Source organism: Heptranchias perlo, chromosome 14 (assembly GCF_035084215.1).
Source record: "Heptranchias perlo isolate sHepPer1 chromosome 14, sHepPer1.hap1, whole genome shotgun sequence".
Lineage (NCBI taxonomy): Eukaryota > Metazoa > Chordata > Chondrichthyes > Hexanchiformes > Hexanchidae > Heptranchias > Heptranchias perlo.
In genome coordinates, this window is record NC_090338.1 from 62,554,054 (window position 1) to 62,574,182 (window position 20,129).

General features: G+C 44.5%; 1 protein-coding gene across 1 annotated transcript in view; it reads left to right on the forward strand.

Annotated features, from left to right (window-relative positions):
* The window catches only part of LOC137332578 (slit homolog 3 protein-like), a 612,265-nt gene that overhangs the window by 517,976 nt on the left and 74,160 nt on the right, over nucleotides 1-20,129 (forward strand). The window contains exons 17-21 of the mRNA XM_067996507.1: nucleotides 6,809-6,952; nucleotides 9,358-9,501; nucleotides 10,982-11,145; nucleotides 14,937-15,072; nucleotides 17,799-17,867. Of these exons, the coding sequence (XP_067852608.1) occupies nucleotides 6,809-6,952; nucleotides 9,358-9,501; nucleotides 10,982-11,145; nucleotides 14,937-15,072; nucleotides 17,799-17,867 (657 nt within the window). The remainder of the gene's footprint in view (nucleotides 1-6,808; nucleotides 6,953-9,357; nucleotides 9,502-10,981; nucleotides 11,146-14,936; nucleotides 15,073-17,798; nucleotides 17,868-20,129) is intronic.

Here is a 20,129-nt window from a genome sequence, read left to right on the forward strand (position 1 = left end):
AAGCTTTCTGGAGAAAGAGAAGATTAGAGGTATACCATATGATGAATTGATGGGTGAGAGCATTCAAAAGGGCCTATTCCAGTTCCCAAAACTTTCGATGGGATACAGATATGGTGTTTTTTTTCTGAACAGTTCCTGTGGGGACCATGTTACCCTACGATCTGGAAGCTGTACCATTCCAATACTCCATCTGTGCAGAGATGTGTGCCTGAGAGGATCACAATTACCCTATTGCAGTAATCTACTCACTGGAATTAACATAAACTCAAACTGTGCTACCTACTCCTCTTCAAAGTGACAGATATTACCATACAGAACAGTAGTTTTCAGACTAAAGAAATTATGGGGATTGATTTCCACAGGAAGTTTTCCCCACTCGTCCATCATAATTTTGGCAGAAGAGCCGTGGAAACCCCAGGGAACCCCACATAACTTATTCCCATAAACCCCACATAAATTATCCCCATAAACCCCACATAAATCAACCCCATAAACTCCACATAAATTATCCCCATAAACCCCACATAAATTATTCCTATATATTTATTTACAAATAAATAGTGAAAAGAAGCATAACTATTGGCAAATATTATAAGCGTATAAATAAAATATGAGAAAGTCAATTATCCTTTGTAAGACTGGCTTCCAACTGAATTAAAGAGTCCATTAAATAAAGCAATAGCTGGATTTGAATATTTTGCAAATCATGTTGAATATGCAAATCTTCACAATAAAAGAAACCAATTAGATTGGCTCAAAGGAAGAATGCTGATTAAATCAATGTACCGATTCCAAGTTAAAGACATAATCTGATCTTTATGTAAATGAACCAAGTAAATCAGACTGTGCTACATCTAGAGTGACTCAGGATCTCATTTGCTAAGTGTCTGCAGAATGATGTAATCAGTAACCTGATAATGTCATTCTTCAATGATTCTTTCTGAGTTAAAATGACCTGACAATGACACTGGAGAGCCAATTTCCCCTCTCCCCCACTATGCCTTTACATTCGTCAGATGGAGGGCACCCAAAGTGCACTCTCCCTGACATAAGCTGAAGCTGCCTAGATATCTGGGTTCAGGTCATTAGCCTGTGCTCAATGTTATCCAAGTACAACCCTGTTTTTTTGCAGGGCCCTGCACCCAGAATTGGGGCCCGAAATCCGAACGCTGTTATGGGCCTGAGAGGGCTGCTGGCCTGCTGGAATTGGATTCCTGTCCTTGCTGACTGCCCCCTGTCAAGTGCACCAATCTGAAGGGTGCCAGGTGCAAGGGCTACTGCCAACTCCTTCAGGCTCTCTCCGAAGGATGATTCATCTTAGGCCACCCTCTCAATGAATGGTAACAGAATGACATTGATGGATATTTGGTGCATAGGAGAGGGCCATAAATTAAAGAAATAAGGAGAATAATCCGAGGGCGAAACATGTGACATACCAAATAATAGATCACCACATAACAACACCAAGTAAATAGAAACAGGCAGGAGCTGTTGGCTAGCAACTTGTGTCATGAGTTGCTTCATTTATAGACTTTGTAACAATTTATATATTTTCTCCCCTTCTTCACACCTGACCAAGGCAAGGTGTCCTCATTCTGCCAATACAAGCCTTGATCCAGATGCCAGGAAGCAATGAGAGCAATTTGAGGGGTTTCCTTCTCATGTTCCCCTGCCCCTCCCAATAGGCTAAATCAGATTGAGGATATGGAGTGCTGAGAATCAATGATGGGACTCATGATCTTATTCATTCATCCATTTTGAGTCCTAATAAGTCATGAGAATAAAAGACAGAAGATTTAATGCAGTAAACACTCCTTCTAATGCTCTCTCATATACTTTAATATCATGGCTGCTGTAGAATTTCTGCAACTCCCAGTTCTTTGTGTTTTTTTAACTTTAACAGTTCAATCTGCTTCTTAACCTGCCTTGCCTCAACTATCCTGGCACGATTTAGAATCATAGAATCATAGAAAGGTTACAGCACGGAAGGAGACCATTCAGCCCATCGAGTCTGCGCCAGCTCTATGCAAGAGCAATCCAGCTAGTCCCATTCCCCCGCCCTTTCCCCGTACCCCTGCAATTTTTTTCCTTTCAAGTACTTATCCAGTTCCCTTTTGAAGGCCATGATTGAATCTGCCTCCATCACCCCCTCGGGCAGTGCATTCCAGATCATAACCACACGCTGTGTAAAAAAGTTTTTCCTCATGTCACCTTTGGTTCTTTAGCCAATCACCTTAAATTTAAGTCCTCTGGTTCTTGACCCTTCCGCCAATGGGAACAGTTTCTCTCTGTCTAGACCCTTCATGATTTTGAATACCTCTATCAAACCTCCTCACAACCGTCTCTGTTCCAAGGAGAACAAACCCAGCTTCTCCAGTCGATCCACGTAACTAAAGTCCCTCATCCCTGGAATAATTCTAGTAAATCTCCTCTGCACCCTCTCTAAGGCCTTCACATCCTTCCTAAAGTGCGACGCCCAGAACTGGACACAATACTCCAGTTGGGGCCGAACCAGTGTTTCTTAAGGTTCATCATGATTTCCATACTTTTGTACTTTATGCCTCTATTTATAAAGCCCAGGATCCCGTATGCTTTTTTAACCGCTTTCTCAACCTGCCCTGCCACCTTCAACAATTTGTGCATATATACCCCCAGATCTCTCTGTTCCTGTACCCCTTTTAGAGTTGTACCCTCTAGTTTATTTTGCCTCTCCTCATTCTTCCTACCACTAATGTATCACTTTGAATTTTTCTGTGTTAAATTGCATCTGCCACGTGTCTGCCCATGCCACCAGCCTGTCTATATCCTCTTGAAGTCTATCACTATCCTCCTCACTGTTTACTACCCTTCCAAGTTTTGTATCATCTACAAATTTTGAAATTGTGCCCTGTACACCCAAGTCCAAGTCATTAATATATATCAAGAAAAGCAGTGGTCCCAGCACCGACCCCTGCGGAACACCACTGTATACCTTTCTCCAGTCCGAAAAACAACCGTTCACCACTCCCCTCTCTGTTTCCTGTCACTTAGCCAATTCTGTATCCAATTGTTCTTAGCTCACTTGTCCCTGCTCTCCTGGCTCGCCCTGGTTATCACCTCACCTTCTCGCCATTGTCCTTGCACAGTTTCTTTCTTATCCCACCTTCTCCCCACTGATCCAGCTTGATTTCCTATTCATCTTTGCCTTCTCTGTGTCACCCCCTGATACGTCCCTTCATTACGAGCGAACATTCAATGATTGCCAACGAAACATCAACGGTGTTAGCCCTTGGGTTGATGTCTGTGGAAAACGAGGAGAGGTTCACTGTGTTGTTCCAGTACTTAATCACTCAGTTGCCTGTTTAATTTTTCCAGGTGCAGTTTGTAAAGTTTGGTTGAGTCCTTCAGAAGAGAGAAGGAGGAAGTTCTGGTCTCTGACCAACTTCAGAACCTGCACCTGGAAAAGTTAAGCAGGCAATCAAAAAACAGCCATCAAGGGAGCTTATTAGATTCTTTTAGAGGGAGGAGGAAGAGACCTAAAGTCCAAACGAAATCAGAGCCAAAATTCCGATTTGACTGTTCATTCACAACACTGCAATTTTCAGTTTTTGGTGTGCAGGAATTTGGCTTTGGGCTCGACGCTTGCTGCTAGCAGAGCCAATACTGTCCCCACCACTTACACCGCTGACGCTTATCACGAGCAGCCGCCTATATCGGGAAATGACGCTAACCATTTGCCACCACCATAGGTGTCAATGACAAAGGCACCGCTTATAATGTATTAAGCGCACCAGCTATTTCAGGCAGACTTTGTGTCATGGAATTCTTCTTTTAACAGATTTTCCTTTTCGATAGCCATAGGTTCTCGAGCAGCTGCTCAATAGTTTGTTTTTCTCCTTCTCTCACTTTCCTTGCCGTGCTGCTTCGGTTCGCTCCCGTTCGGTTGGATAAAAGGTCAGCTCTTCAGTCCCATGAAATCGCACAGCCGCCCCCTGCTACTTGTTCGACCGTCCGTTGCCTATAGCGGGCAAATTGCGTTAACACCACCTCGCCCGTTGTAAGCGGTGAGGGCTGTATCTCGATGCGCCAATAAAGGATCAGGATTTAGTCGGTCACCAAGAGAGAGTGCACAATGTCAAGGGTCTCTCGCGGGTGTGAAGTGGGGGGGGGGGGGTGGTTGGGAGCCAGGGAAACTGAGGCCCAGACTTTCCTTGTGGAGTCCGAAGGTTTACGGCGTACCTTGTAGGACACCCACTTCTTTCCGACATGTTTTACTGAGCCGGGTGCCTGCGACGGGCGCCCCACTCATTACACCAATAAAATGCTGTCGGGGTGCTATGTACGTCACAGGAGCCCGATTAGAATATATTAATGAGGCTCCCGCCTGAGTCAGCCGCCAGCAAAAGCAACCGGGTTAAACTTGCTGTGAGGCAAATACAGAGCCTCTAATAGAGAGGCTCGATTTTAATTCCCTTTCCACCCAGCTTCCGCTTTATAAACGCCTTATAACTCAAGATTTTCTTTATGCATCTGTTGCAGCGTAAATGTTGTACCCAAAAAAAAATTAATCCCAAGTGGCAATAGATTGCTCACAATACTTATAGACCAGGTTTTACAGTACTTACACTGGAGACATACTAACAAATAGAGTTATGTTAAGGCAATTGGTTATCTCTCCCTTTTACATAAGCTCTGTCCATTGTGAGAAATCCCAATGTCATAGTGTGCAAAGGCCCTGACCTGTGTCATACTGAGCCATACAGATCCAAAGCTCCCAGGTTTGATCCCTGGTCTGTGCTGAGTTAGCTGAGCATAAGCAGGCCAACAGTTGGAGTGCTACAATTGGCCTCAGCCCGCCTGCGTTAGGGAGCGTTCCTGCTCCTGTTTCTGATCCAGTGATCCCTGCTGAATAGTGAGGATGTTGGGAGCTGTACAGGATCAGGATTGGCTGTGATGCCTTCCATGGCCAAATAGCTTGAAGACGGAACATTTAGATGAGTGGCCTGTGTCCATTAGAACTGTCCCCCGTAAGAGTCAGGAGAAGTTCAGGAGACATTTGGGGAAGAACCCACTCCACGGGGCTGCTGGGACACCGCACGCATTGTTCATGTCTCATTCATCAGTCAAGTATTAATAGTACCACTGTGTCCCGCTCCTCATAACAACAACAAGGTTTCAGAATGGAGGGGTACAGAGAGATGTCACTCAGCCTTGTTTTCTAGATTATAAATGGATTTTACTATTACTGAAATTCAATTTGGAAAGCCTATGGGTTCCTGGCTCTGTAATACAGGCATCTCGTTTCAAAGCCTGCTCTCTAATCCAATGTTAACTCATCTGATCTGTTGATAAATTCCCAAATGCAATAAAGCTAAACATTATGTGTGCGCCTGCTGAGCTGTGTATCAGCACATTTCCTCCTGCCTCTCTCAATAATGTCCTTATTACTCACTTCTGGCATTCATATCTTTCACGTTAACCTATTGAGTGAAGAATCAGTGTGCATATCCACATGTGTCAGTGTGTACGTCAGTGTATGAATATCCACGTGTGTCAGTGTATGTATATCCATGTGGGCCTGAGTGTGTATATCCATGTGTATGTATCCACATGTGTCAGTGTGAATGTGTATATCCACGTGTATGTGTATCCACGTGTGTCAGTGTGTGTATATCCAACTATGTCTCAGTGTGTGTTTCCACATCTGCCTGTATGAATAGCCACGTGTGTCAGTGTATGAATAGCCACGTGTGTCAGTGTATGAATAGCCACGTGTGTCAGTGTACGAATAGCCACGTGTGTCAGTGTATGAATAGCCACGTGTGTCAGTGTATGAATAGCCACGTGTGTCAGTGTGAGTGTATATCCACGTGTGTTTGAGTGTCTGTATCCGTGTGTATGTGTATCCATGTGTGTCTGTGTGAGTGTATATCCACGTGTGTTTGAGTGTCTGTATCCGTGTGTATGTGTATCCATGTGTGTCTGTGTGAGTGTATATCCACGTGTGTTTGAGTGTCTGTATCCGTGTGTATGTGTATCCATGTGTGTCTGTGTGAGTGTATCCACGTATGTTTCTGTGTGTGTTTGAGAGAGGGGTCCTAGGGCTGAGAAATGGAGCATCTTTGTCCATATTGAACGCACTCAGTTCCAACATAGCAGAGGTTATATGGAGTTCAAGACTCCCTTTACATTGCCCCAGTAATGTGCTTGACGAACACTCCCTACTTGCACCAATGTGACATTTCCATTTCCTACACCATCTATCCTTGCAAATATTCCGAGGTGGATTGCCCAATTAGTGCTGAATTATGGGCAGATTTGTGCTGCGGACTTGCTTCCTTTGGGAACTGCATTAAGAGACTGCCCAAACTCATTTCACCATGGGCCCTTAATAGCCATCTGAGAGGGAAGACTTCATTCCATCTGCGTGGGTTGAATTGGAATGGATTGGAAACCAGACTGTAGACCTAATAGAATAGAGTGCACAGACCCTGCTAAATCACAGTGCCACCCACCTCATTAATAAAATAGATTGAAATTATAATTAAAAAGGGGGACTATATTTTGATAAAAAATGTATTTTAACAATATGGAGAATTTGCAAATGGTTTGTGGATTTGACAATTTTTCATCAACTCCTTGTTTGCTGCTGTTTCCGTAAAACACTTTCACTTTTCAATTTAGTGCAAGGCTAATTATAAAAACAATTTATGTTGGATTACTACAGCAAAAATGCTTTTGGGGGGAGGAATGGAATAGAAACGACATATTATTTCTTGTGCACATCAACTGTTTTTTTGAATTAATATTTCTCGCCATCGCTCATTAGAAACCTGAGCAACAACAAGATCCGAGATATCCGGGAGGGAGTGTTCGAAGGGGCTTCAGGGGTCTTGGAACTGCTGCTGACTGGAAATGAGCTGGAAATGGTCCACAGCCGAATGTTTTCTGGTCTCTCTGGGCTCAAGACACTGTAAGTACACAGCACCGATAATCTGCGGTATCTGGAGAAAGCTTGATATCAGGACATCTGTCAGGGTAAATCTGTTTCATTTACCAAAAGCAAACCTTTACCCAGTTAATCTGTTTTCTGAGTTTAAGCTGTTTCTCAAACTGCTTACTTTAGATTTTTAGTGCACATTAAATTAAAATATGCCCATGGGTCTCGGGTGGTGTTACTCAGGGAAAGTGGCCACATATGCTCTCCATCTTGCTTGTCTTGGATGCCTTCCTGTTGCTGGTTCTCTCTCTCTCCCCTCCAGTTTTCTCTGTCTCTTTCTATGCTTGGCTCTGTGCCCTCTTTGCTTTGTCTGACCTGTTCTTCTGTATCTCTCTCTCCCCCATTCACTCTTTTATTCATGTGCCTTCTGTCACTCTTTTCCAGTTCTTTTCTCAGTTTTTCTCATTCTCTCTCTCAGTGGGCAGAAAGAGGTGTCCGGCCAGGAGAGCAGGCCGGCTTTGGTGTCATGGAAGGTGGGTCACGGGGCTGGCAGCAAAGGCAGCAAACGTAAAGGGGGATGGTATTCTACCCTCTTGCTCAATGTCTGCTCCTCACCCCCCAATCCCCCGGATCCACACCCCGGGTCGATTTTAACTAGGGGCAGACTTTGGGCGAGCAGCTGAAGTTGCGCTCGCACCACCCGCCTGAAGTCCCTGGAGAGAGGCCCAAGTAGGTTGCCAACTCTTGTTGGACATATTCCTGAAAGTCCCAACACATGACCTTCCGCCTCCATCTGTCTTGCCCACTCAAACAGCCTTTTTTCCCATCTCCATTATTTTTACTAATAAATGAAAGTGTTCAAAGAAAATGAAAAAAGAAAGCACACTATTTTTTTAATGCCCCGATGATTTTTCTCCTGGGTTGTTCACAGCATTGTCCAGGAGATTCATGTTTAATTCCTGGAGACTCCAGGACAATCCTGGAGGGTTGGCAACTCTAGCCTGAGTGCTTTGAGGGCTGAGGCTTATTTCCATAATCCTGGCGAGCTGCGAGCAGACAGTTCACCAGTTTGGTGGGGGGAGGGGGGGCGGGAATTCCATCGGCTCCACCACGGAGCCAAGCCAGAAATGTTCTCCTTGAGGGGGTGGGGGCGAGGCAGGGGGTTGGTGAGGGGGGTGGGGGAGGAAGGGTGGGATGGACCGGTAGTGGCTGCTGTCCCCCTCCCACCTGGCAGAGCTACTTAAAATTACCCCCCCCTTTCCTTCTCCCCTGCCACTTCCCACAGCCCCCAACGTCTTCCTACCCCTTCCCCTTTCCACCACCATCTCACCCCATGTATTTTCCTTTCCACTACCTACCATCCATCCTGCTTCCCCCACCCCCTCACTCCCGTCATCTCCTCTACCCCTTCCAATTCGCATTGCTCACTCAATCCCATCTTCTCTCCAAACTCTTCCCCTTCCCGCCACCCATCACCCCCTGTCTCGTCCCCCCCTCTTTATACCTCAGTCACCTCCTCTCCCACCCCTTTCCTCTTCGACCTCTGTCCCCTTCCCACCCCCTCACTTTGCTTTCACCTCCTATCCCAATCGCTTCCCCCCTCCAGCCCCTCACCTCCTTTCCTCTTTCCTTCCCATCAGCCTGACCCCAAAACCTAGTTCCCTACACTAAGACTATTACACAGTTAGCATCTTAAAAACACATCTTGCTGATTTCCCAGTTTAGAGCTGTGCTATAACTAGTCTTGATTACTAATCCAGTAACATAACCACTACATTACCGTACCCCATATAATGTGCTCGCGTGGAGAGTAAATGCTGACAGGGATCGATTGAGCCGAATTTGCCTCTTTCTGTGTTGTAACTTCAATATATTTCTTTGATTGAATTAAAGCTAGTGTTGACTGTGTGTTTTTAACTCTTTGTATGGGGGGAATTAGGGAGCGGGTTGAAAGTGGGATATTTTCTGATACCGTGAAAGGTATCTTCTTCTTGTCTCTTTCCTTGGTCTTGTCATGCTACGCACCCGCCCACCTCCTGTGCCTTTGCCAATACCACTGCAAAGTCATCTCCTGGGAGGAGCTTGGCAGTAGTCCAGGGAGGACTGTTCCCCTTGAATTTTCCTCCGTGTGTAAAAGCCTCAGCGTTTGCTTAGTGCCTTCTCATGGGAACAGGACTCAAACTGAAACAGCAGCATTGGCAGATTGCAATGTGTGGGGCACATTTAACAGGTTGCACTTGTGTACTAATTAGAAAAGTACCATCGACAAAGTGGATCATGATCTTGGGTGTGTTTATGGTGAAGGGTTTGAACAGATTAATGGTGAAATTGTTCATTTATATTTTGTTTCAAATCTTTGAAATCTGAAATGATGTTGATGTGATTATTTCTAGCTGAGAGTTTTCCTCTTTTTTCTCCCTTATTAATGTGTGTTGCAGGATGCTGCGGAATAACCTGATCAGCTGTGTCAACAATGACACCTTTACTGGCCTTAGTTCAGTCCGACTGCTATCGCTGTATGATAACCGGGTCACCACCATCACTCCCGGAGCATTCAACACCCTCCATTCTCTCTCTACTATGTAAGATCTGCCTTCAAAAAGGAACTGGATGAGTACTTGAAAGGAAAAAATTTGCAGGGCGTCAGGGAAAGGATGGGGAAGTGGGACTAGCTGGATTGCTCTTGCATAGAGCCGGCGCAGACGCGATGGGCCAAACGGCCTCCTTCTGTGCTGTAGCCTTTCTATGATTCATCTCAGCATCTTATGAAAGATTATCATCCATTGGCTCAAATCTGGGTCAGTTTGACCATTTCCAACACAGTTACATCATTTCTGGTTCACTTTGACCTTTGCAAGCATCCCAAATCCATCTCCACTGGATCATTTCCTCTGCAGGTTGTCATTTCCATCCATTTGTATACAGGCTATTTAACTTAGACTGTGAACTATAGGACATAAGCACAGAATTAGCAGGCTTTAAATGAGACTGGAGCTTAGAATAAAGTTTTCTCGTTTCAGAGTAGTAGATATGTAGAATTTGGTCTGAGCACAAGCAATGGTATGCTGCGTGGATTAACTCCTTCCCCAAAAAAATGAATAAATATCTAAGAATGTGGTTTTAAGTTGTAAGGTTAAACACAGAAGATTAAGTACTCGTTTAAGTAAGGTGTTTCATGAGCTGCTGGGACCTGAGGTCAGAGAGTTAAGTGTGCATTGCATGGTTGGATTAATATCCTGAATTAATGGTTGTTATTCTCAGACGGCAAAGATTTTCTCTGTACAATAGGCAAAGAAAAATAGTAAACACATTTATAAAGAACATTTACGATTTTGCTACATTGAGTGTACAGTTAAAATTGTCTCTGTGCACACGTAGGAAATCTCTTTCCGACCTCCCTCCTCCCTCACCCCGGGCTGATCAACCCTTTCAGAACTTCATATCTTTGAAGATTTACCTGAAGTTGGTTGACTGCCTTGGAAGATTGGATGGATTGGGTAGAGTCTAGGCCGGATCCTTGTCTCGATGGAAATGAACAAAGTGTTTATATTTGACAGGTCTCTTTAAAAGACATTTTCACCTTCCCCACTTGGCCAGTAAACTGGTGGAGCAGCGCATTTATCTGATTTTCATTTCAATGGAAATGAAACTCGGGAGGGTTTTATAATGGGCGGGCGATCCGCTCCATCGGTTTATCGTCCCAAGCAGTGAAGGTGAAAATTACCTCCATTCACTGGAGCCTTTTCATCCTTCCTGCTTGGTCTTGAAACCATCAGTATTACCACACCAGGAAGTGCAATTTGGGGGTGGGGTTCCTGGAACTTATTCTTCATTGGAGTAACTGGTACATTTGCAAAGAGACATCTCAGATATCATAAGGTTACTATATTAAAGCCCAGAACAGTTACTGAAATGTTCCGTTATCTCAGTGTCTTTGTGGATTCAGTGGCCAGTTTTATATGAAAGGTAACTTGACAGAGTGAAACATTTATAATTGACAAATCTAATAGGTAATTTTTGAAACAATATTTCTTTTAATATTTTCTCCCATTTTTTTTTTAGAAATCTTCTGGCCAATCCTTTCAACTGTAACTGCCACCTGGCCTGGTTGGGGAGGTGGCTGAGGAAGAGAAGGGTGGTGAGTGGAAACCCACGCTGTCAAAAACCATTCTTCCTGAAGGAGATCCCAATTCAGGATGTGGCTGTTCAGGATTTCACCTGTGACGGTAAGGAGAGCTGGATTTCATTCTGAAAATTCACCGACTGCGGAAGAAAAATGGTGGAAAGTCATCAAAATTTGAGGTTGGATTTAGAACCCATTCATAAATAAGTGGAACATCTAGCTCTTCCTGAGGTTAAAGGCCAGTTTTTCAGCCTCCCTGGTGACTTTCAGTTCCTTTCCGCAGGAAAGTTTCAGCTCCTTCAGAGTTTTTCGTTTCAATTCCTTTCTGAAGTTGGTAGGTCAGACTGGGCTCTGAATCCATAGGTACCAGCAGCCTCTCCAGTACCTTTCCAAAGTGGACAACAGCAGACTGGTTCACAAGGTGCGCACCTATAAGATAATTGGCAAAGTATTAGGCTGGATTGGTGTGTGGCTGGAGGTTAGACAGCAAAAAGTGATGGGTGAGTGGGGAGATGTCAAAGCAGAAACTGGTTACTACTGGAGTCCCAGAGGGGACAGGACTGTTGTCCCTGGGTTAGGTAGGGGGGTGGGAAATTCAGCCAGGCTTCCTGCTATCTATTGGCCCCACCTAATGGAAAGTGTACGAGCGTGATTGTCGGGTTAGGACAGGATTTAGTTTGGTTGTGATGCCTTCACAGTCAAATAGCCTATCTAGGCTCATACGTGAAGAATAGCCATCCGGGCAACTTAGCAAAAGGCTGCCAATTCCTGTGGAATTGTATTCCCAGTAAGACAGCAAGAGAAAAAAATGGGAAGGAAAAAAAATTGACACATTGAAAATAAAATGATAAAAACAAGGGTAAAATGATGGGGCCAGTTCTCCAGCTCCTTGCCACAGATCGTGGGAGCAGCAACATTCCATGCCCCTGTGCCATTTCAGACTGGTAAAATACCAGCTTATCAGGGTCATTTCTCTAGCAAATAATCTGTCGTTTTATTTAGACTCCCAGAAACGGTCCAGTTCTATAATCAAATCAGTATGTGCGCCCAGTTATAATTCATTACTTTTAAAGGATAGACAGATTTTATCATCAGAAAAAATATTTTGTATAATTATGTTATGCTATACCTTAGTGGATTGCAAATGGTGTTTTTCTTTAAAAATTCAGTTAACATACTCATGCCTCTGATGTATCCTTTCATCTCAATTCTCCACACAGTGTGAGTAACCAGATTTGTATCTCCCAATTGTTTATAGAAATTAAGGCATATTATAAAAGCATCTTGTCCCCACTTCCACCTCCTACGCACTCACTTATTGGTTTAAATTATACTCTTTGGTGCATTTTCCGGATATTATCAAGAGGTTAAAGATTGTTGTTCCCTGATTTCTTTTTTCCCTTGCAGACCAGTTATTAGATGCTAAAGTGCGTTTGATCATTTCTTTTCCCATTTCTGTGCAATGCCACTACTGTTTATTTTCAGATTTTGTTTTACTGAAGGGTTTAAAAACTAGTAGTGAAAGAAATCTCCTCCCAATCCCCCTGACACAATGGGATGGAGAGCTGAAAGGGGCACTGTGTTCATGGAAAAAGTGACAAACTATTTTATTTATTTATTTGTTTTGCTTTGGGGAGGGAGATAAAGCTGTAATATTGAAATAAAAGAGGTTAAAATTTCAAGTAGAGACCCTTCGTCAGATTAGGCCCAAAGCCTGTGTTTTCTCTCTCATGCTTTCAGGCTTGATATGTGCTTAAGCGCTTTGGGAAATTTTTCTACCTTAAAAGTGCTATATAAAGGCAAGTAGTTGCTGTTTCTGGCACTTTTTTCTTCTTTTATTTTGGAGAAGCTATGTCTTATCTTTGTTATAAGGATGTCAGCTGCAAGCAACGATGTGTTCAAACACAATACACGTCCTTACATTGTGCGTTTCTAATCAAACAAAGGAGGGTTCGCCCAACACTTTTTCATAACGTCAGTGTTCCTTTAACCCAGAATGTATTTTAGTTCTGTTCTGTTTTTTTTTTCTAAGCTCCTTTGGTGGCTTAATTGGTGAATGCACCATCAGTTGTGGTACAGCATGACAGAGACCAAGAAGGATCCAGATTCAGTCCACCGTCATTGCTGAGCTAGCTGATATCAACCAGGGCAGCAATTGGCCAGAGTACCCCTCCACTAAGGTGGGGAGTGAAAAATTAGCCCGGACTCCCTTTCTCGATTGCTATTGAGTGACGCGCGCTCGAAACTATGCGTGTGTAGGGTGAAGCCGGGATCGTGCTCAGCTGCTGTGTTCTTCAATGGGGCAATAGCGTCCCAGCACTCACTCTATAAGCAGGCACATGAAGTGTGGCCAGTGGGCCTAGATACTGGAGGGCGGATGACACATATGCGGGCTAAAGCCCAGCATCAGTCGCTGCCGTCAGGAGATGGGAGAAAAGCTCAGCAACATAAAAATCACACATGCACGCTGAATCCTCTCTTCATTCAAAAATTGTGCTTCTTACTTGCGGGGGATCTCTGAATACTCAATTGCCTTTTCGTGTGGGTATTCAGGGCCTCTCTCGGCTGTGCTCACCTTTTTCTTCACGAGATGTGCTAACGTTCCAGGTTGAGTTTTCCCTCGCTGGTTGCCTAACTCGTGACACAAGGTTCAGGTGGTTTAGTTCTTTAATTGCCAGCTTCTTCCTCTCCTTCTCTTCCAAAGACATTAACTCTTGCAGGGGTCCAGTGGCACAGGTGCCAGGTGACTTCGTTCATGCGTTAACCTAGAGAGTGACTGGTGGTCTGCTGTTACCCATGGAGGGCATCACGGCTGAGCCCAAACCTGTCGATGTCTGTGCACGGGTACCTTCCAGAAGGGGTCACGGGTGTCTAATAGGACCAGGAACCCTGTCTGATCATCTACTCCTTAGCTCAGGGCCATTGAGCGGCCTCCCCTACTGGCAAGCCAGGTGATACCAGCATATTCAGCACATGCCAGGCCTTGAAGCTGGGAGCTTCGGCTCTGTATGGCTTGGCTACATGTTATTTTACCAAATGACCTGGTGGAAGAGCTTCTTTTTACATGATTAATGAGATGTAACTCTTGCTACTATTTTTTGAACAACTAGAACAATCAGGGGAGAAAGGCCTACCACTAACAAATAGGAGCAAGGAGCCAAATTAACTGGGAGGACACTCGCTAGTGACTGGAGCTTCTGTTCACCCACACCCTGTTCGAGAGGGTACAACTTTAGGATTACATTCCTCTACTCTGTTGCACCATCTGACCAGAAGAATCACTGATATAAGAAAATATACTAAAATATATTAATCATTTGCTATAGCCTGAAATTACATTGAGCAATATTACCTTACAAACACTCAGCGTGCATTTGTATCACATCCCCATCTTCAGCATTTTACCGGAGGCAAAGGGAGGTGATGATGGGACAAACATGGAAACAAAAGATGGGTCCCAAGGAGTTGTGAATGGTTACAGAATACCCAAGAGAAAATGGGAATGGTGACTAAAATCTAAAGTTGTTAAACCCATTGAAGTAAGTGAATTCAAACCTCAGGTCGGTGGGAATTAAATGTGACCCGGCTGCATTCATTGAGTAATATCGCAGAGTGAAACTATTAGGGTCCGATATTGTTATCACAGTTCGCAACTGTTACATTAATTGTGCTTTTGTGCCCCAGCGCAGTGCAGCAGTGGGCAAGAAGCTGTGTCACAGCCACGATGCCCTCCTGTGTTGATTTTTTAGTCTTGGCGGAGCTGTTGCTCAAGGACGGCAGAGTGCTGCCCCTAGGGTAAGGGAGAAATGACTGAGAGCACGCAGCTGTCCTGGATGATGAACAGGGGCCCAGTCCAATGGCTATTGTAATTCATCATTTCTCTCTGCCTTTCAGCGGATAACAACGAGAGTAGCTGCCTGCCTGGCCCTCGCTGTCCTGAACTCTGCAACTGTGTTGATACGGTGGTACGGTGCAGTAACAGAGGCTTCCGAACCTTACCTAAAGGCATTCCCAAAGATGCAACTGAGATGTGAGTATGAGTTTATTTTAATCTCTTATGCTTTCTCATAATCTTAAATTTATAGTTTTGGGGTTAATTTGTTTGTACTCAGAAAAGGTGAGTGTTGTCCGTCTCTTTACCCCTCCACCCCGGTCAGTGTCAGCGCTGTGGCTCAGTGGCAGCACACTCGCCTCTCAGTCAGAACAGACTGTTGTGTGCTCAAGTCCCACTCCAGAGACTTGAGCACAAAATCTAGTCTGACAGTCCCCGTGCAGTACTGCGGGAGTGCTGCACTGTCGGAGGTGCCATCTTTTGGATGCGACGTTAAACCGAGGCCCCATCCGCCCTCTCAGGTGGATGTAAAAGATCCCATGGCACTATTCGAAGAAAAGCAGGGGAGTTCTCCCCGGTGTCCTGGCCAATATTTATCCCTCAACCAGATTATCTGGTCATTATCATATTGCTGTTTGTGGGACCTTGGTGTGTATAAATTGCTGCACATTTCCTACATTACAACAGTGACTATACTTCAAAAGTACTTCATGGGCTGTAAAGCGCTTTGGGACGTCCTGAGGTCATGAAAGGCACTATATAAATGCAAGTCTTTCTTTTCTTCCAGGTCAGTTGAAGCCCGTGTTAAATGCAGAGTAAAGGCCCAACGTACATTGCTGGGTTAGGGTCCAGAATTAGTTAGATCAGAGATGTCCAAACTGTGTGCACTGAGTTCTGTCAGCTCTGTCCTTGAAGCTCAGACACCTCAGTCCCATTTACACTTACAATTGTTGGTTTGTCCTATTTGAATTTTGTGAGCCTGGAGGTTTGGAAAATGCTGTTCTTAGTGCTGTTGCCTTACTGCAGGATAAATCCTAAATCGGAACAATTGATCTGCTAGACCCTGCTGCTTGAGATGCCCAAATTATTGGGGGCGTGGATTTGAGCTCTATACCATGGAGCTCCGAGGCTCCATGGTACTCATCTGTGCAAAGACAAAAGAAATTCAACACCCTCGGGTTAGATACAGGGTAAAGCTCCCTTTATCTCCCTTCTACAGCATCCTTAACAGTTTAGTGGGCTAATGCACTGGCCAGGATGGTACTGATACATGCAGACCAGAAAGACACAAGTTCAGTCTCTGGTCTCTGCTGACTTATCTAACGTTAGTCAGGGTGACTGTTTGGGTGACCATCCTGGGGGGGGGAGAAAACATCATCCGGAGTTCCTGACCCTGGTCACTATCAAGTGAGCCATGCTGGAAAGTGCAAACATGTGGATATCAGGTGAGAACAGAATCACCTGTGATGCCTCCATGGGGGTTAGCTAGCCTGCCATCACATCCCGTCAAGGATAACATCCCACACTGTGTACCAGTGTGTTATTTATATTTCTCACGACAGTTATTCTTACCTCTGCACCACTCAGCACCTCTTATACTTCCATTGCCACTCACCTCAACCTCTTTAGTCGCCCAGGAGAGTCACCAGCTAAATCCCAAACATACCCCCGTCTTACACATTCAGAGGTCATAATCGCTGAGGGCCTGACTATCCTGCCAGTGCTTACTTTTTGCCTTCTGAGTTGTTATCTTCTCCTGTTTAAAACAGATACGAGTGCGTTAGGAAATTCAGTGTGAACTTGTCATCTTCAGCTCTGCGACTGGGCTTTAAATCTTGTCCTGACCGATAAGTCACCAGTTCTTTGGGTAGGCAAGTTGTGTGCTGAATTATTTTGATGAATGATCTTTTTTAGGCTTAACAAACTGATGTCACACTCTTGTTATTGCATTGATTTTCCACCTCTGGGAGTTGGGTTGGAATCCAATGCAGAGAGATGAAAGGAAAGTCTCCGGTCTCCTGTTTCTAAAGGCCAGGGCAGTATTGCTTAATCACATAACTTTCCATGAGCTATGGAATCATTTTAAAGGCTGAAATTTCGGGTAAGTAAACAGTTTACATTATGAAGGATTACAGCTAGCTTGGAAGTAATGACAGAAGATTCTGGATTTTGGACTCCCATGCAACGAGCAGGAAACATTGAAAGAGGTTTGAATTTGGGCTGCTTCGGTGTTGTTTCCAAAGGACACAAGTCTTCAGACAGAAGACCATTCAGTGATATTCCTCTAAGTGGCTCCAGTAACATGGAGCCTTATAGAAACTGCAATGCCTCACTGATACAAGTGTCCTTCTCCCAAGTTCCAGTTAAAAGAATGCTGCAAGGAGAGATCACTAAAAGGTATATTTTCAGTACCGCGTCAGCACCTGGCAGTTCCTCCGTGATTTTCTAAACCCCCCTTCCCTCAAAATAATTCAACGGATGCCCTCTCCACAAATATCTGGATGGCCACAACCATTGCCCTAATTCTGCCATCCTAAAGGGTCCACTTTTACTCATTTGTAAGGCTCCATGCCCACCTTCTCTACATCGGGAGAGAGTGGGGGGGGCAGGGGGAGGGTGGTATTTGCTGCGACCCTCCAGATCGCTGGGTCCACGCTCACCTCTTAAAAATAATTCATAAAAGGGCCGATTCAAATTTCTAATTTAAGGAACTGTAAATTACCAAAGGAAGGCAGCAAATGTTCTGAGCGTTTTATGGAGTGTTCCTTCACACTCCACGACCTTTCTCTCTCCGTTCAATAGTTTTGTTACAAAAGCATTGAGCACCTCTCCTGCTGGAGGTAACGATTCTGTTCTACTAGGGAGCGCTTATCTCACTTGGGCACACGCCCATCACCATTGACTGCTTTTGTTCTGTTTTACAGATACTTGGAAGGGAACCAGCTGACTACAATCCCCAAAGAACTGTCTAACTACAAGCAGTTATCACTCATGTGGGTGACACTTTAAATCTTCATTGTTATTCCTATAACATTCTGTCAAATGATGCATAATTTAATAATAAAAACATAGTCATGCTTCGTATAATAATGGGTAGAATCATTTATAGCAGGGAGTGAGTTGCAGTATACTAATTCCATTTTAAGATGTCCATGATGTCTAGAAAGTTGGTGCGGTTTCCAATTCTGGCAGGATTACTTCTCTCATTTATACACGGTGCACGTCCTGCTGTATAATTAATACTGTCTGTGTTGTTCACTAAGGTAGGAAAGTACAGTGGTGCTGTTGGTGTCTGAGTGAGCTGGGTGATTCAGTAGGGGGACCAGGTGCTCTGCTGCATTAATGGGATGTTACATAAAACGACTGTGTAACATTGATTGTTAACTTCAGAAATAACAGCAGCGCCACAGTGGATTAGCACTCTCTGCTTCCACCTCTGTGACCTGGTTTCAAATCTAGGCAAGACTGAGGCAGGGCAGTGTCACAGTCTCTGTCTTCAGACACTCCTGACTGCTCGTCAATGGAAAGGGCAGAGTACCCAGACAGACCATATGTGTGTTTGAAGGAAAACAACTCCAGAGGTTGACTTCTTTCAAGGCTGTTATTAGGGCCCTATGAGAAATTAATTTGGAATGCCTTCGCTCCCCCCTCACCCTGGAATTCTCTGGTCCTCTGATTTTGCCCCCCCCCACCAACCTTCGCTCCGCTATTGGCAGCCATGCCTTTGGCCGCCTGAGCCCCAGCATTGGAATTCCCATCCTAGACCCCTCAGCTTCTCCACCTCCTTCCTCTTTAAGGTCCTCCTTGAAACCCACCTCTTTGATGAAGCTTTTGCTCGCCTCTCCTAATATCTCCCTCATTGGCTAGGCGTCCATTTTTTGTTGATAATACCTCTCCGAAGCACGTGGGGACGTTCTTCTATATTAAAGGAGCTATATGAATGCAAGAAATTGTGATTGTTGTTGTAGTAGTCTTAACCCAGTTACTAGTGGGCCTGGGTGCACAACATTAAACTACTTCTAATTCAGAGCAAATGGCTAATCTAACTCAGAGAGGCTGTAAGGGAGGTTGTATATGGAATAGTAATTTCACACTGAGATTGGGATTAACATACATTGTTGGGGCAGAGTGGAAGAGCTTTACTCAGCATTTAACACACCATACCTGGAGGTTGGAGCAATGAGGAGAGAGTTTAACCCTGCATCTAACTCTTGCTATACCAGACATTTGGGAGTGCTGAATGAGGCAGCGTTGGAGGAGATCCACACTGCAACTAATCAAAGCTTCACCTCACCAGGGAACACTGAATGCTGACACTTGCGGCGGGGGGGGGGGGGTAATTTGAACCCTGAGGAACGGGTGGGTTGGGGGCGGGTGGGCAGTAAAAATAGTTTGTTTTTGGAGCGGGACCGCATCCCAGTTCCAACACGTTCACTTCCAGATTTAACCCAGGCACATTAGGATGTGCGCGCAACAGAAACCCGGAAGTCCCGTCCCCACTTAAAGGCAGCGGGCCAATATTTAAAGGGGCAATATACCTCATTGTGATAGTTGAGGAACTTAATTTTTTGTATTAGAAATGTCAAACGAGTTTAACCTTACCTGTACGGGTTTCCCGGCTCCAAGCTAAAATGATACTCCTGGTGTAAGAAATTGAAAAGTGTCCCATTTCACAGCACTGACATCCCTCACATTAAAGAGCATTAAAATAAAATCACCACGTAGCAGAATAACAGCATCAGATGCAGCCAGAGACCTGAAGGGCAATGCACCCAGTGTGGATTATAAAATTAGTCGTCTATACAACACCTTAATTATAACCTTGTTAGTGCCTTTAATTAAAACGTTAATCCAGGATTACAGGGATTAAGGCTCTTTTTATTTGCAAATCATTGTTGTAAATTATTCATGTTGAGATCAAAGGCACCCTCCAGCTCATAGGTTGGGAGAATATTTCCTCTGTGCACTACATGTAACAGAATCATAAACACATTTATAAAGAGGCATGTTTATGATTTTGTTACACAGCTCACAGAGGAAATCTTCCACACTGGTGATGTAATGGTGAATAAGTAGGAGGGAGGGATTATTTCTGTTGGCCTGATGTTGTTGAGCATTGTTCCAATGTTTAGCTGTGTAGTGGAAGGATAAGGTTGATTTGTATCACCCATTAGGCTGCATTCCACATCCCCCTTAATTAGCAGGGAACAGATGAATATTTACCCTTGCAAGGCTCTCTAGCTTCTGTCCCTTGT